General features: G+C 40.3%; 1 protein-coding gene across 1 annotated transcript in view; it reads right to left on the reverse strand.

The window, feature by feature from the left end:
• Window positions 1-561: 561 nt before the first annotated feature.
• The window catches only part of MAP3K9 (mitogen-activated protein kinase kinase kinase 9), a 51,297-nt gene continuing 34,901 nt past the window's right edge, over window positions 562-16,957 (reverse strand). The window contains exons 4-11 of the mRNA XM_086462333.1: window positions 14,539-14,687; window positions 10,863-11,038; window positions 8,154-8,394; window positions 6,877-6,999; window positions 5,969-6,122; window positions 3,805-3,917; window positions 2,334-3,149; window positions 562-1,043 (exon numbers count right to left, since the gene is read on the reverse strand). Of these exons, the coding sequence (XP_086318459.1) occupies window positions 562-1,043; window positions 2,334-3,149; window positions 3,805-3,917; window positions 5,969-6,122; window positions 6,877-6,999; window positions 8,154-8,394; window positions 10,863-11,038; window positions 14,539-14,687 (2,254 nt within the window). The remainder of the gene's footprint in view (window positions 1,044-2,333; window positions 3,150-3,804; window positions 3,918-5,968; window positions 6,123-6,876; window positions 7,000-8,153; window positions 8,395-10,862; window positions 11,039-14,538; window positions 14,688-16,957) is intronic.

Consider the following 16,957-nt stretch of genomic DNA (forward strand, 5'->3'; position numbering starts at 1 on the left):
CACTATTACATGAGCAAAAGACAACAAGCAAGTCTAAGACAGCTACTTCTGTTCCTTCAGTGGTGGGACCATGATTCCCAAGCCTATCTAATGATCTGAATATATTTCAGAGAAGGTAGTCTCCAGATATTTACTTGTTTCTGTCCTGGATTCCTTGGGAAAACATCAAACACTGGTGTCTGCTCTAGTGTAATATTTGAGTTTTGAAAATACTGATTAATACCAGGATAGATACCAATATACTTACTGCAAGTGCCAAACCCTACAAGGTCAGTGACAAAGACTTTGATATGATAATTTTAGCTCATTGCAGATTCAAACTGCAATAAGAGGGCAGGGAAGACTACAGAAAAACCCCACAGCAAAAGTCAGCAGCTCGGAGTTGCCATGTTTCATCCAACTGCAGACAAAAATCAGGCAGTTGAACAACACATCTTCAGCAGAGGCAGCACCATATGATCTCTGTAGCGTCCCTCCATCTCATCTGTCTTCAAAGTGCATTCTCAGTGCAAAAAGTAAGACTGAATTTAGAGGGGCTCACTGTCCCCAGTGGATTTCATACTAAGACCAGAATTCTTGCTTGAGTTCATATGCTGCAGCTTTGTGTGTGTTAAGTTCACTTCTGCATAGCGGAATGGTGCTGTCCTGGCTCTGCCCCTCAGCATCTATGTCCAACAGTGTCCGCTCCTCTACAGGAAGACCCACCTGGAAAGGAAGCAGTGCAGGCAGTCCAGGTCTCTCTTCTACAGTGCTGCTGCTACTAGCAAAACAAGAGTCCAGATTGCTTGGAGTATCAGTACTTGAACTGTTGGCAGAAGATTCACCCTTCGCATTGCTGGGTGACACAAACCACCAGGGATCAAGCCGCTGCCGACTGGCTGCAGGACGTGGCCGGGGCAGGAACTCCAATGTCTTGGGTCTTTCCAGTGTGGGGTCTTGATGTGCATTCCATCGTCTCGGGGTTGGAGGAAAAACAAGGTTGGGGTCTGGCAGGCGAGGGACCTCATTGGGATCTCTACTTGGACTAGGTGTTTTTAACACACCTATCCAAAACAGAGAATGTAAGAGAAGAGGGAAACATGTTAGATGGCACTGCTAAATGGTTCCAACAGATCTTAGTTTACTGTAGGTACATTGTGAAAACATTTTCAAAGCAGAAAGCCTCCATTCAGAATCTACAAACTCCGTATCTTCAAGATTACACCAGTCTGAAGCAAGTAACTGGCTTCTTTACCCCTACACTGTTCTCAACACACATTGCAAGACACCTGTTTCACTGACCTAGCACAAGCAGTGAGTTTTGTTCATTCTCTCATTTGTTTTCTTCATTTTTCAGACTGGAGAGCATGGATTTGACCTCCTACCAGAGGTGAGGACTCTCCAAATCCTTCGGAGGGCATATTACCCATTAACAGCTTGAATGGATCAGGGAGACACTTGCACAGCAGGATGTGTGACACCTGTTTGCAGCGAGCAAGACCAAGTTCCTGGAAGAGCCATTTATCACTGCCTACGGTGGAAGCTTCTGGTTGGTTTTCATTTCAGGGTGGGGGATGGTGTTTGGTTTTTCTTTTTATAAACACAACGTAACTTTTAAACTGTCATGAATATCATTTTAATGAGTATTCTCAGCTGCATTAACCCACATTTTACAGTAGACTGCCCTTCAACAGATAACATCACATTTTGTTTTACCATCGGGAAAAGTCAGATTAAATCAGATTTGAATTTATTCTTCTAGTCCTTTTTTTGTTTTGGTTTAGTTTTTTTCCCCCCTTTGAATTACTAGGGCAAGAAAACAGGAAAGCATGGTTTAAATTATCAAGTCACAGCCACTCCTAAAGACTCCAACAGTGAGACTACCACCTATCCAGGAAGATCCCTCTTGCTTGCAAAGGAGTAAGAGCAACAGCGGCACAGCCACAAACTGCTTTAGAGATCCAGTTTTCACCACCTTAAAGATCAGAATTTCCTTCAAAATCATAATGGCACTACAAACTACAGTATAAAGGCAACAGAGATGGAATCCCGAGGAACTGCCAAAACCGCACAATATTTGTACTTTGGGACCATCTTTGTCTAAGAAACAATGCTGCACTCTGCTGCACAGCACAAGGGAGCAGAGAAAGTTCCTTAGTGCAGAGATGCTAGAACAGAGACCATTTCTGCATTATTCTGTTCATTATTTGTGTAAAGATAGCATCCATAAGCTCTTCTTGTGGGCTGGCCATCACAACAGATGCTGTACAAGCAATATGTTTACTTCCTAACAAGTAATTATACTGTTTGGGTCTTTATTCTGAAGAGGAAAAGCAAGATGGCTGAAAACCTACCTGCTCCCAGACCTCCAGTTAAACAGCTACTGGAAGGGCATCCACTGGTTGGGCACCCATTGACAACTAGTCCACTCCCTTTGATGGCCCCATCAGAAGGTGTGCGCCTGTGCCCGCTTTGCTGGGTGTGGGAAGAGACTGTCACATGCGTGGGAGTCAGGGACTGGTTGGGGTCTTGTTTGAACCTCTCGATCTGGACATTGACTAGTGGGTTGGTAATGGCTGGCAAGGGAGCCTTGACAGTCACTGGGCTGACAGGCATTTCATACACCACAATCTCATCACTGTCTGAGCGCAGCAGGGATCGGGTGGAATTACATTCAGAAATGGAAGACAGGGAAAGAAGAGTGAGGGATGTGGATGGCTCGCCTAGCAACAACATGGGATCCTCTTTCTTGAAGATCTTTCGGGAAGGTGGACTAGTGCTCCTGCGTGGGCGTCCAGCTCGCTGGAAAATGCTGTCACGCTTCTTCTTCTCTTCCTTAGGTGCCTCTGGCTCCTCCTCAATCAGCAGCTGACATTTCCCTGCTTCTAACAGATCAAAACCCAGGCCTGCAGCAGCCAGCACTGCTCCACAACCAAGTAATGCAACCTCACATCGTTTGTGGTGGGAGCCACTACGTTTGAGGCTGTTGGTGGGTGTCAGCTGCGGGGTACTAGTAGCAGAGTTCACAGGGGTGGACTCCTCATTGGCATCACTAGAAGGGCCATCCCAGTCTTCACTCTTCTGAAATGGGATGCAGAGGTATGACTGATTGTGCCCAGGTGAAGGATGCACTTTGCCCTCCCCATTAAGACATTCGCTGTCTTCATCATCTGGAAAGCAAACGAAAACAGACTTTGCACGGATGTAACATTTTCACTGGCAAATTTCATCGTCTTACAAATATACATGAAAATAAGCTTCTCCTCAGAAGATGCAACTGTCCTCATTGCAAGCATCATTCACCAACTGCCAAATACTCACACGCTATTGTCTCCAAAGCCGATAGGCTGAGACAAGTAACTGGAAACACTATCAAAGTGGAAGAAATTAGTAACACATTAATCTACTGGGGATCAACTGCAGAACAGCATTACAGAAGCAACCTACACCTCAGTTACTCTAGAGTACATTTATATGTTTGGGAGTGAGCAGCAAAAAGTAGGAAAATTGTAAGGCTCTCTCCTTGAAAGTGAAGATGTAACCATGCTCCACATCTAAAAACCAGTAACAGGAAAGGAGCTGAGAGGTAGAGGGGAATTAAGAAAAGACTGCTATCTTGACAGGTAAGAAGCACAAGCAGAGAGGTGAACAAAAAGAAAATCCAGAAGGAGAAAGTAGTTACTTCACAAAAAATAAAAGAAAAACTGATATCACCAAAATGAAAACATTGCTGTTAGGTACCAGGTGAAGATCAGGAAAGGAGAGGTTCATTCAAATATGAATGGAAGTGGGAAAGAGAACATAAAGTCCAGGGAATTCCTTTACCCATCTCGGCTAAGCTGGTGAATCCTGGAAAAGCAGGTACAGTTCTCTGGATCTTCCCAAGGTTCGGTGCACTGGATGACCACTGTTTGTATCCTTCTACCAGAGCTTTCAGACTGAAACAGTAGAAAGATGGGAGAAAATGTGCCATGCTCACAATCAATTTTTATTCCCCCTTTCTATATTCTCTATTGCTTACTTAAGGTATGCATGTATCCATCTTAATTACACAGATTTTAAGTCCTCACATAGCAAGACATTTTGCAACATCTTTACAGCACCTTAAAATACAAAAAAAGTCAAAAAGTCCCTCCCTCATTTGTTACACCATGGCAGTCAAAAGACCTCTGCTGATAACCAACAGCTATAAACACAGAATGATAGAAATCACCACTACAAAAATCAGATGAAACATTTTCTTTTTAAACCAAGGCAAACCTACCACCAGGGAAAAAAAAAAAGCAGTACCCTGCTATGAACTTGAATCCACATAGCATAGTGCTGAATCCTACTTGTCAAGACATACAACCACATGGTTTTACAACAGAGACGCAATCCAGCATGTGGGTCTGTTCTGACTTACTCCCTCCACACCATACTCAGCTATGTAACACAACCGACCAACTAATGTATGTTGTAGCTAAATTATCCATGTATACAGCAAGTTAGGGTAAATACTATAAATAGAGCAGCATATTAAGGGAAAGCTGGTAAGTGAAAACAATCCATGTTAGCAGTATGATCACCTCCAAAAGTAAATGTCAAAGCTCTTACAATATGGGTAGACAACTATTGAGGAAGGAGAGATTTCCATGGAGCTGAGAAAACACGTATTCTGTTCTCTATATGCAGAGATAGCAAAGTTGTAAGTGATAGCCAGCGGTAATCTTCAGTTTAGTCTTCACTTTACAGTCATAGTTATCTAAAGGGCCTTGGGAATTGCCCTTTATTGTACAGCAGAACACATCAACTTCGTTTGCTTCCTTATGACTCCTCAGAGCAATCTTCCCTTGCAAAAAACAGACTGAAGATTTGCTGCTACTGACAAAGCACAGCTCAATCTGAACAGAAAGATAAATAGCTACCAGAATAACTTCAAGACCTGCCGTGTTTGCCTCAAGGTTATAAAATCTTCATATTTCTCTTTTATTTTTTGCTCCTTCTCTCCCCCCCACCCCCCCCAAATTACAAGCAGACCCCAAAGACCTGTGCAGAGAATAGCTGCACATCCTCTTAATTAGACAACATTATGCACTTGAAAACAATTCAATACATGTCAACTTAGAGTACCTTCCTACTACAGCAGTATTATCTGTTACTGCTCCAAGGAAAGAGCAACTGGAACAATTTGAAAGCACTACCAGCAAAATCAGCTATTTCAATCACCAGCATGACAACTCAGGAACCTACAGATTTCTTACCTGTGATCTATTTAGATTAAATAACAGGAAGGTTATTACTCTGTTGTCTTATGGTTGAGTTACTTCTCTGTCGCCTTTTTCTATTGGGAAGTCAAAAGCACCTCTCTTTAGGAGTGATAAGGTGACAAGACTTATTGGCTCAGCAAATTGCAAACAACTTCCCCACAACTGTAACATGGCACCTCTGGTGTTTAATAACGTTCTGCAACCTCAACTATGTTGAGGCATTAATACAATACTGTCATGAATAAAAGTGCCTGTTCCTAGGCTCACCCCCATTTAGCTTGCAAGTTTTTAAGAGATTAACTGGTACGCTACATCAAATGTCACCTTCTGTAAAATCAGTAACACCACCAGCGTGAAAACTTAAACAGGGTAAAGATCACCCATGCCACAGCAACAGTCTGGGACTAATCAATGCTAAGTTTAAAGACAATTAAGGCTTTGCCATATATCCTTGAGATTATTTGAGAGTAAAATCAGACTGAGAATATTTGAGAATAAGATCACAACTGAACTGTCTCAACACTAGTTCAACATAAAGCTTCATCCAGTCTCTGCAATTTAGCACAGCAACCCTATGCTGCCATACATATTCCTTATGCTCAGAGACAAATGCAGAAGGGTGAATAATCACTGTATAATCTTTTCATGACTGACTTTACTTGATGTTAATTAGAGGTCAGTTTACTTTCATAACCAGTTTTAGAACCTAGAAACCAGTCTGGTTCCAGGCCCTTTCTTACCCATCTTCTCCTGCACCTAGTTCCTTGTGACAAAGTGAGCTCGGTCCCCAAGTGCGTCCCTTTTTCTTCTGGCCTCTCTTCTCTTCTTCCTCTCCTTCTTCCTTTGGAAGGACTGAGCTTCGTCCCCACGTTTTACTGCTTTCGGCAGGAGCCACTTCACAAGTGGGAAGAACAGTGGAAATGGGAAAGAAAAAATAGATACCCAAATTAAAGAATTGGTTCCACAGCAACATAAAGAATAAAACATAGGCCTGAACAGGAATAGTAATGAAAACATCCATTCAGGCTACTTTCCCATAATTCTGACCATTTATCAATCACACAGATACCTAACAACCAGATCCCTTCAAAATTATTATAGATAAGCTTTATAACTTTATTCCATCACTGATTTCTCTTTTAGAACCACCAGTTTGATACCAGATACGCAAGTGTCATGATAGCCAATACAAACACTACAAATGAATTAACATTCCTTTTGTACTTCTAATATATGCTTGTCTGCCTAATTCTGGTTTAGTATGGTAATGCTATTTTCATGACAAGCGCCCTTGTTGTTCTTTCCTTCCAACAGTAACTTAATCCACTTCAATGATGTTTCACAGATCTAGTCTGCAGTACTTTTAATAAATTAATCTGTACACCTAAGGAATGTAATTTCTATACAATCAAACAGCAATATTTCAAGAACTTGGGTAAGTAAGGTTTGGACTCCAAAGAAGGTGATACTTGCCCGCATCACCACCACACTCCATTTTTCTCTCTAAATGCATACATGCAGGACAGAAAGCAATTTTTTTTTTTTTTTTTTTTTTTTTACAGTCCTGTCCTATATATGCAATCTTGACATCTTACCACGCTGACAGACTGCACATTTTCCAAATTCAATACTACATTGAGCTCCTTACACTGTATGGCCCTGAGTCTGGGAATAATGGTAGGACTTGCAGGAGGGCTGGAGCAGCTACTGATCAAGCTTTTCCTTTTATCCATCGTTGGAGAAGCCTGCACAGTAAATTTATGCTGGAAATCTGTTTACCAAAAGAAAAAGAAAAAAAAATGAAGACAAAACCAGAAAGACGCAGTTACAATTCTTCTTTTAATGTAAGGAAAAAGAAAGAATAATTTATGGTAACTTTCAAAGAGCACAATCTACAGGACCTATGTAGAAATGAAGTTTTACAGCTAATTGCTGTCCCCCGCTGTACATGCATTTACTTCAGAACAAAGATGTGCACTCACACTCATGAAGATATATCTTCTTAGTGCATGTGTGAGATGTATACACACATAGATCCTCATGTGTTGACTGACATTTATGCCAAAGTATATCCCTATATAAATTCCTTTCAACTTATATCTCCGTTTCTTAAGCTAAGCAAAACCACCAGCAAGAGGTGTTTACAGACCTAAAGAAAAGCAGAGTTCACATACACATGTTATCATGCTCTTCTGAACAGCCAAACTTTCTCAGAAAACAACAAATATAGTGTAAGCCATCACTTTGTGGTAATGATGAGCCTTAGGTGATTTACAAACCCCACATTTTTGTTCTTTTACGAATTTCAATCTCCATACAGAATCCACAGCAGAAATGCTAAAGATTCTGTATTTCTGAAAGTCACCATCTTCACTCTTAAGAGTGACTTCCCTGGCACCTGCCCAATATCTAACATTTCTTCTAGAACGGTGGTATTAGAAGTCACTGGTGTGTTAATATGACCAATGCAGGGCTGTAGTCTCACAGCTATCAACGTATTTTTGACAATTTTTAGATTCCCACACCAAGAAATCCAGCAATTACAGTTTCTGCTGCATCATTATGTCAAATATTCCCAGAGCAAGAATCTCTATCATTTTTTATGTACCTCCTTTATTAAACTGATCATTTTGAGTATGAATATGTTAAAACGCAACAGCAACATTTTTACCGTGAACCATATAGAGCCACTGACTAACAAACATGTAACATCTCAAATTTACTTCTGGCCTTCATACTTGGAACTTTGAGGAATGCTAGCCACAGGAGCATCCAATTTAGTTTCTGGATCCCAAAGAAGCACGTTTTTCCCAAAGTGTATCCAATACTTTCTAATGTGTAAGTTACGAGTAGAAAGGAGCTACCAAAGCTACAGGTTCACCTGTTCCTCCCATTTCACCTGACACAGCCTAACATGTCACCAACCTGAAGGCAGGCTGATATGATTGCCATCTTTTAACTTCAGCCGGTTCCTCTTGAACTTCCCCATGCGTTTCTTCACTCGAGGCTTCTCCTGACACAGCTGGTGGATGATGATGTTGAGCTCCCTTTCCAGGATGTCAATCTCACGTTCTGCCAGCTCCTGTTCCCGCCTTCGTAGCAACTCCTCATGGTTCTTCTGTTCAACAGCAGCACGAGTCAGCTCTTCTTCCCATGTGCGCAGCTCCTGCAGTGAGATAAGAAAGGAGAAACAAAATGCTACCTTGTGGCCTGTGGGTTAAGACTAACATTACCTATCCTGAAGGTACAGCAGCAATGACTTGTGCTCACAGCACTGCTAGCACCACTGTTTAAAGGCTCCGCTGAAAGCCAAAACCCTAAAACAGCCCCCAGGAATTTCTATGCTTGCTATTCAAGGCCCTTCATATCAGTATTAAAGCCTGGACATCAGCACTTGTGAGGCCACTCCTGGAGTCCTTTGTCCAGTCCTGGGCTCTCCAGTACAAGACAGACATGGATATACTGGAAAGAGTCCAAAGAAGGGCAATGAAGATGATTAAGAGACTGGAGAATCCCTCCTATGAGGAAGGGCTGAGAGAGATGGGCTAGCAAAGAGAAGGCTTGGGTGGGGGGAAAGGGGGATCTTATCAGTGTATATAAAAACCTGAAGGAAGGGTATAAAGAAGATAGAGCCAGGCCCTTTGCAGCAGTGCCCAGTGACAGGCCAAACAGCAACAGGCACACACTGAAACACAGAAGATTCCCTCTGAACACTTTATTACTGTGAGCCTACTGAGCACCGACACAGGTTGCCCAAAGAGGTTGTGGAGTCTTCCTCCTTCAAAAGCCAACTGCAAGTGGTCCTGGGCAACTGGGTCTAGATAGCCCTGCTTGAATAGGGACATTGAACCCCATGACCTCCAGAGGTCCCTCCAACTTCAACCATTCTGTGATTCTATGAAAAGGCACTGAATCCTAAATTCAGTGTCATGAAAAAATATGCTGGATATCTGACATGAACATGTTTACAAGAGTCATTGGAGAGTACCATGCATATGGGAATCCATTTTGGAAGATTTATTCGTATCATTGAAAAGAATTAATCCTTACTTTCCTGTTCAGTAAGTACCTATGTTCAGTACTGACTTAAACTGTTTAAAAATAAACTTGCCATCTCGTGCATCATTAAAATAGCAAAACCCACAGCTCTAACACAAAAAAGAAAACATCGTCAGGAGGTCATTCCCATCGTTTTCCACCAAGCGTGGCTGCTCCTTAGGCATAAAGATGAATAAGCAAAACTTTTCAATGTTTCCCTTGTTGGCAAAATGAATCAACCAAAATTGTCCCTGAAATCTCAAAATGTCTTCTCACTGCACTGCTCTCCTCTCACCACAAGGACAAAACAAGCACTCAGATTAATTATCTCCAGCTGGCTAATTCCACTGCCAAAGGTAAAAACTGAAGACTTCAAGTTGAATTTCAAACAGATTGTCAGATAGATTTTAGTTTAGATTTTTTTTGTATTTGTTTAATAACATCATTGTTACCTGTCCCATCACCACGGAATTTTGGTGCATTTTACTCATGAGGTGAACAGGATGTAAAATTCTCTTTGCCCATTGCTACAGAGGAATACAGTACTCAAAACCTGAGGGCAGTCTAGCTACTACTGTTTGGTCTTCTGTTTGTCTGCTCAAGTTTCTGGTTTTCAAAAACTGTTCTAACACAGTTATGCCATGGGACAATAGCAGCAGGGAAATGCCTATTAGCTATTTTATTTTTCCCAAAAGCTACTATAATATGTGACTAGAAATGTTTAACGTACTGTTGTAGGACTTCTCTCCCCTGCCCCAAAGTCTCCTTTTCTTTCTCTCTGCCTCTTAAACCCAGCTTCTGAGCCCAAATCAAGTTGGCTGCTTATTACAAATTCAGTTATAGGCGAGAGACCATGAACTTAGAAGAATAAATATTATTTTAGTGATTCCACTGCAGTATGTCATACCAACAACTGTAAAGACAGTCTCTGAAAGGACCTTAAGATGGATGCAGGAAGGTGTGCTTTCTACAAGTATGCTTGAAGAAAACTTCAGCTTTTTCACTTCTACTTTTTAAGGCTGACAGTCATAATTCCTTTTATTCCTGCCAGCATTTTTGTTTCCTGCTATTTACCCAAACAGGCTTCAATTATATCAGTTATTGGTCCATTCACCTGCTAGCACTCATGTTTATTATAGTCTATCCACTTTGGCTGTGCTCAAAACTTGGAAAACACAAGCCTAACAGAATCAAAGCTGCAATGTTTGCTAGAGTGTATGAGCTGAAACTACACCTCCTACTTTTACTGTTAACAGTTATCATTTGGCTTCTCAATCAAGATGCTAACAGTGAAATAGTTATCAAATGCATTAAACAATGAAGACAACTCATCATAGCAGTTTGCACAGTGTATAATGGCAGCTCACTACAATATTAGAAAGAGTAGCAGCTCAGGATGCAAATATTTATTTTACTCATGATTCTGCCCTTGTGTGCATCATAACCTGCCATTGATCCAGGGACTTATTACAAGCTCCAGTAAAGCACATACAAAATTAACTCTGGGATGCACTAAACAATGATCCCTGTTAGAATTATGAAATGGGAAAATGATAATCTAGAGAGCACAAGCATGGAGTGTTTTCCTTTACTTACCTTTTCTTTGGCTCTGAGCTGATCAAACATCTCTTGGATCTCTTGCTTCCAGTCTTCCTGAAGGGAGTGGAAGGAATCTTTGGGCATTTCAAAGAAACCAGACTCTTCTATGGCGGTGAGATGGTCTAGGATACTGGCAAAGGAAGGTCGAGAGTGTGGGTCAGGATTCCAACAATCTAGAAAAGGACAAAGACAAGCAACTGTTAAGTATCTCTTAGTATGGAGGTTTGAGAGGATGAGTAGTACTTTACTGATCCCCAGTGGCTAAGAGTGGCATGCACACTATGTGTTACACCATCTTTCCCATTTCCCACTTGTATTGACTATTGTCCAATCATAAGCCAAGTATGGAATTCACCCTTTCATGCTTATACAATATCCAACATCACTGAAGATCTTGAACTACCCGGTCTTCTAGGTTCTGCTGCAATAATATGCCAAGTAAAATAGGGGTTTACTAATTTTACAGAAAGTCACATTTTCAAGCATATATTAAAGAATCATAAATAACATCCTTCAATATTTTGCTTTAAGTTGTATGTGCTCACAGAGTGGAGATACTATGCAAGACTCTTGTAAATAGTTCTTTTATCACACTTACACTGCAGAGTTAACTGCCATACTGCAGAAGGGTATCTATCAGAGTTCTTTCTAATGCCAAACTCTAATACTAAGCTGAGGTATTATGAGTCAATTCTACAGAACTTAAAATCTTTCCTGCAAAGCAGACTGGGCACATAATGAGTGAAAATAGGAGGTTCAAGTAAATAATGACATCAAATAGTGCATTTGGAGTTTTCTTATTTTTAATGGTTCTTTTTTATTTTTTGAAAGAAAATTGTTTGATCAGGCTTTTGTCTTTTGCTTTTAAGAGAAACGACAGACAAAGAAGCTTTTTCATTTATAATCTAATGCAATGACTTACCCAATTACAGAGCTCTAAAAATGCAGAATTTAAGGTATCCATCTTACCACGAGGCAACTCAACTAGCAATAGTACAAAAAGATACTCCTTTTACAGTGATGGGAATTGAACATTGAAAACAGAAACAGAAATAGAAAATGGTATGAAGTAACATCTCAAGCTATGAAATCATTAAGAACATGTTTTTTAAAAGCCATTAAGTAAAAATGTTTGACTTAACAACACTTTTGAATAGGAAATTCTTACTCATTCAGTCCTCCCTCTTACTTCACCCTTATTTCTACTCCTGCAGAAAATGTCACTTTCTCATTCTGTATCATCCCATACCCGCACAGGCTCTTATTCAACAAGTATCCTTACTCTCTTTAGTACTGCTAAACTCCTGCATGCCAACATTTGAGAAGAAACAAACAGAAAAACTTAGCATTCAAGTATATTTCTAGAGGATACACCTTTTGTGCATGAACAGAAGAAACTTAACACGTGGGTGTCTCTCAATATGTTCATACTATCATTGCTCTAAACAGTCACTGGATTGAAGACATACATTACTGCAGCAGGAGGCAAGAGTTATAAAAATGTTCTAAAGTTTCCTAGACCTTACGGTTGGAAAAAAAAAGAAACATTCTTAAAAAAAATCTTCGTGATGTCCTAAAAGACATTAATTCATTCATCAGTTTGGTAGATTGAAATACACCAAGGAGCAGCTGTAATTAAAAATAAGTAACACTTCACAAAATCTGTGCAACTGCTGAGGCTTGGTTTCACAGGTCTTTTCTTTGATTTTAGCGTTACTGAGATTTTGCATTTGGGAGCTTTGGTTTCAAAACTGCTAGTATCAAGATGCTGGTATTTAAGCATCTGATTCAGGCTCCAGGAGGCATAAGCTGGAGCACATTTGCGTTTATGGACTTCAAACTGCTTCTCTTATCAAAATGGAGAACTGAGGATGTTAAAGAGTGCTCTGAAGGTCCCCCGCTGCTGATCAATTAGTAGCAATGGGTGATACAGCTGGACTGTCAGTGCCATAATCCCTGCCTCTTTACCTCAGGTTTTAAGCATGGCAAAGCAAACATGACCCAAAGTAAAACAAAATACTGCAGCCAGCCAAATGCATGAATGAGTGAACAGGATAACTATGCAGGTGGCCTGTGGCTTTTATTTTCCCAGGGCTAGATCCGCCATTATTTGCACTAATGAGGACAGTTGTAACATACAAGTCTTTTCTGTGAAGAGGGGAAGTTCAGCTTTGTTGTCTCAGTCAAGACCACCAGGGCAGTAATTCAAAAGTAAAAGCTGCATTAAGGGAACAAGAGTTCACCCGAGATGGGAAACAGCCTGTTTGAAAAACAGTTTTGGTGAAGGGGCAGAAAGCAATTGTTTTCCTGTTCTCTTCTCCCTGCATCTGGAGAAGCCAAGCTTTCCAAAGCCATGTGGGTGCTCACCCCTGCGCTGCTGGGTTCAAGTACAGGCCATATGCCTCTACCTGACTTTACCAATAGAGGGCATTATTTTTAACCCCAGCAGCAGATACCTCACATTTAAGAAATCCAGGATCCTTGTTATAGGGAACTGTGTCAAAATAAACAGCCCTGGCACAACACTGAGCTGGCAGTTCCATTAACTCTTTCAGATGCAGCTTCTTGCTTTACATCACTTCCAAGCTACCATACCTGCAACACTGCTGCTGTTTACTATCCAGTAGGACATTTCTTTTTTAGCATAACAGTGTGTAAAATTTTCTACTTTAACTCAACTGAAGCCTGTAACCTACAGAAAAGACCATAGAAATGCAAAAGTATTCTAAAAGCAGAGAAATCCATCAGAAACATTTTCTTGCATAAATCAAATTCTTCTTGGGGCTAAAAACACCACCAGAGGCCACAGAATATCTGTTCTATGTTCAGACTCACTCTTTGCTCACTAAGACTATAAAACATGCTTAATTTCTCTTTACCTCAGTTTTCATTTCTGCCAGATAAGCATAAAAATGTTTATTAGATATAAACACTTGGAAATCCTTGGGAAAACAAGCAATGAAAAAAACACTAAAGGTACTACTGTGAGAGTAGGAGGCAAGAACAATTGAAGCTCAGGAGATTTGTAAGCCTTTTTGCAATAGCCATCAGAGCAGGCCACATAGGTACACCCCAAAAAGCTTCCTCAAAATCCTTTTCAATAACTACAGCAGCTCTGATGACAAACTCCTATATTTCTTTCATCCATATGTAGCCCACCTTATGCATGAACTATCTCCACACACAAAGCAGAAAATCACATCATTCTGACCGAAAATTTGGGTTGTTTTCAAATGTCAAAGCCACATTTAAACCCTCTCCCTGAAACGGCAGCAAGATGAAGCTTCATTCTAAATCAGGCACTCCCTAGCAAGGTGTTCAAGCTCTGAATTTCCTAACAAGTTGAAGACTTCAAGCTAGACCAAAATATGTGAAGTGCTGGTGAGCCCTCACTACTAGAACACAACAAGATAGATGATGACAGCAATAGCTCCCACTTTCCTATAAAGCCAGTTTATAAAAAATGCAGGGAAATTTCTTTCACATACTACCCTTGTAATAGGGTAACTGTCACAGCACACTACAGCCAAGCCTAGCTCCCATAACAACTTGCACCACTGAATAACACATTTGAGAAATCTGTGCTCTGAAGTATCAAAACCAACACAAAGAGGCAATGCTCAACAGCACCCTAGAAACAGCACAAACCATACTCACACCTCAGCTGGCTTACCTTCCATGAGTTTGGCAAAAGGCTCTGGACATGTGGAAGGGATTGGAAGGGCAAGTTTATTCATGGCAACACCGTATGCTACTGCAAGACCATCAATTCCTCGGAATGGTACTTCTCCTGTTAGCAGTTCCCAAAGCAGGACACCATAACTACCAAGAAGAAAACAGAAAAGAGAATTGGTGTTTAACTTCAGCACATTCTTTGTTAAGCAACAAGAAAGTACCTGAACCTATCAGGGTGAGTCTGAAGAAATTGCAGTTTTCTGGACAAGCTCATCATGGCTGCCAAGCTCGTGAAGTGCCTTATTTTACCTGCCTTTTTAAGTAAGCCTGAAATAAGGTGCCATTTTTGCCTTTTAGGCAAAACTAATTTTCTCTCTGGAAACTTGGAACAATCTGAAAAACGTTAACGTAAATCTTCTAACTACTTTAGCAAATTTCAAACCAGAACCCAGTGAAACTCTCAAAAATGTGAAGGAGGATTGTTTGGCAGGTTGTGATTTTTAAAAATGAGTGAAAAATACTTCTTCAGAAGTTGTTCTTCAGATGTTCTACGAACTATGAAGTTATGGAAATAGTTCCAAGACTGTTCTCTCCCCAGGTATATGGCAAACAACACATCCTCAGAATATGCCCTCTGCTTCTAGGAAACCTGAGCCAGAGATGGTTTCTACATACTTAGTGACCCGAGAGTTTTTTCTTCCATTGATTTGTCTGATTCTCTTCTGAACCCATGTAATGTCCACTATGTTCTGTGGTAGTGAGTTCCACGTATTCAATGAGGCATTGCCAAAAAAATTCTTCCATTTTTTTTGTTTTCAGCTTGTCACTTGGTAATTTCATTTGCTTCCCTGTAGTTTTTTCAAGACAAGGAAGAGTGAACATATGTTCCCTATTAGCTCCTTCCATGCCATTCATGATTTCACAGGCTCCCACTATACCCTGCCTAAATCATCTTCTTTCCAGCCCCCAAAATCCTAATCTAGCTAAATCCTAATCTAGTTACTCTTCTGCACAGAAGCCATTTCATATCTTCCATTGACCTTGACAGCCTCTGTACTGTCTCATTCTATTTAAACCTTCTATTTTGGAATGATCAAAACCACATAAAGTTTTAAAGGTATGCGGAGAGGCACAGTGTTTCTGGTTTTCTTCTTTATTTCTTTCCTATTAAATTTTAATTTGCCTCTTGCCTTTCTGACTCCTAACAAAATGAACTGGGTTACTCACAGTAACACCAGTATCTTTTTACTGCATCATAATAGTAACATTTTAGAGCCCATCACTGTACATGTGAAATTCTCCCATGGATACTACTTTGTATTTATTACCATTTCATCTATTTTATCATTCGGTATAGTAAAACTTTTCCTCAGCTCTCTGCAGTAATTTTTTCTTCTCCTGAATAAGTTGGTATCATCAACAAAGTGTTATCTAATCATCTATTGCTTTTTTCAAATCACTTCTGATTATGTTGAACACAGAATTACCCACCAAGAAAACTGATTTATTCCTTTAGTAATTCAGAATTGACTAAGTGATGGGAAACAGACTTGCCCTCTTTTCCAGCAAGAATTTACTTTCTTTAAAAGCTTTCTACAAAAGATTTTGTTGAAAGTTTTTATAAATCCAAATACGGTATGGTATAAGGAATCTTACCACTTGCCCATGTACTCAGTAACTCAGTAACTTCTTCAAGAATTTTTTATTTTTTTTTTTACAAGATATGATTTCCCTCCACAAAAGCCGACTCTTCACCAGATATGAGCATATGTCCACCAGCTCCCCTCTCTTTAGTCTGTTTCTACCATTAGTAGAACTGAAAATCAGACTTGTTGATCTTCAGGAAGCTCTTTTAAGATGTGTCATCAAGTTTGTTGCCTTCCATTTCTCTGGTATTAAGGCAGCTTTAAGCAACAGAGTACACAGCACAGCTATTAACACAGCTGACTCATGTTCCTGTAGAAATCTTGGGTGTTACTGTAAATCCCAGCAATTTGTTACTGTTCATTTTATCAGTCAGCTTTAACACCTCTGCAGACAGTACTTTGGTATGAGAGGTCTTCCAGCTCAGCTCCCTTAAAGAGACATTTTCAGCTTTAAAAGCCTCTCTTTATCCCATTTTAGCAGACACAAGTCACTTCCTAAGTTTTTTCTGCTATAGCCTTATCTACTTTGCATTCTTACACCTTGGTCACCTCTGGGCCATGTGTTCTCCTGCAGGGTTCTCACCTGTGCTGCATTTGAAAGCATTTTACTTGTTTTTATGCTTTTTGCAAGTCTCTCCTCAAAATTCTTTTAATCTTCTTGAGTGGTTTATGTTCAACTTTTCCTCATTTGGATACAGGTTCAACTTTTGGAAGGATGCCTTCCAGTAGACTTTTCTATATAATCTTCTTCATTCATTTAAAGCCTTCCCT

Source organism: Leptosomus discolor, chromosome 3, assembly GCF_034619465.1.
Source record: "Leptosomus discolor isolate bLepDis1 chromosome 3, bLepDis1.hap2, whole genome shotgun sequence".
Taxonomy (NCBI): domain Eukaryota; kingdom Metazoa; phylum Chordata; class Aves; order Leptosomiformes; family Leptosomidae; genus Leptosomus; species Leptosomus discolor.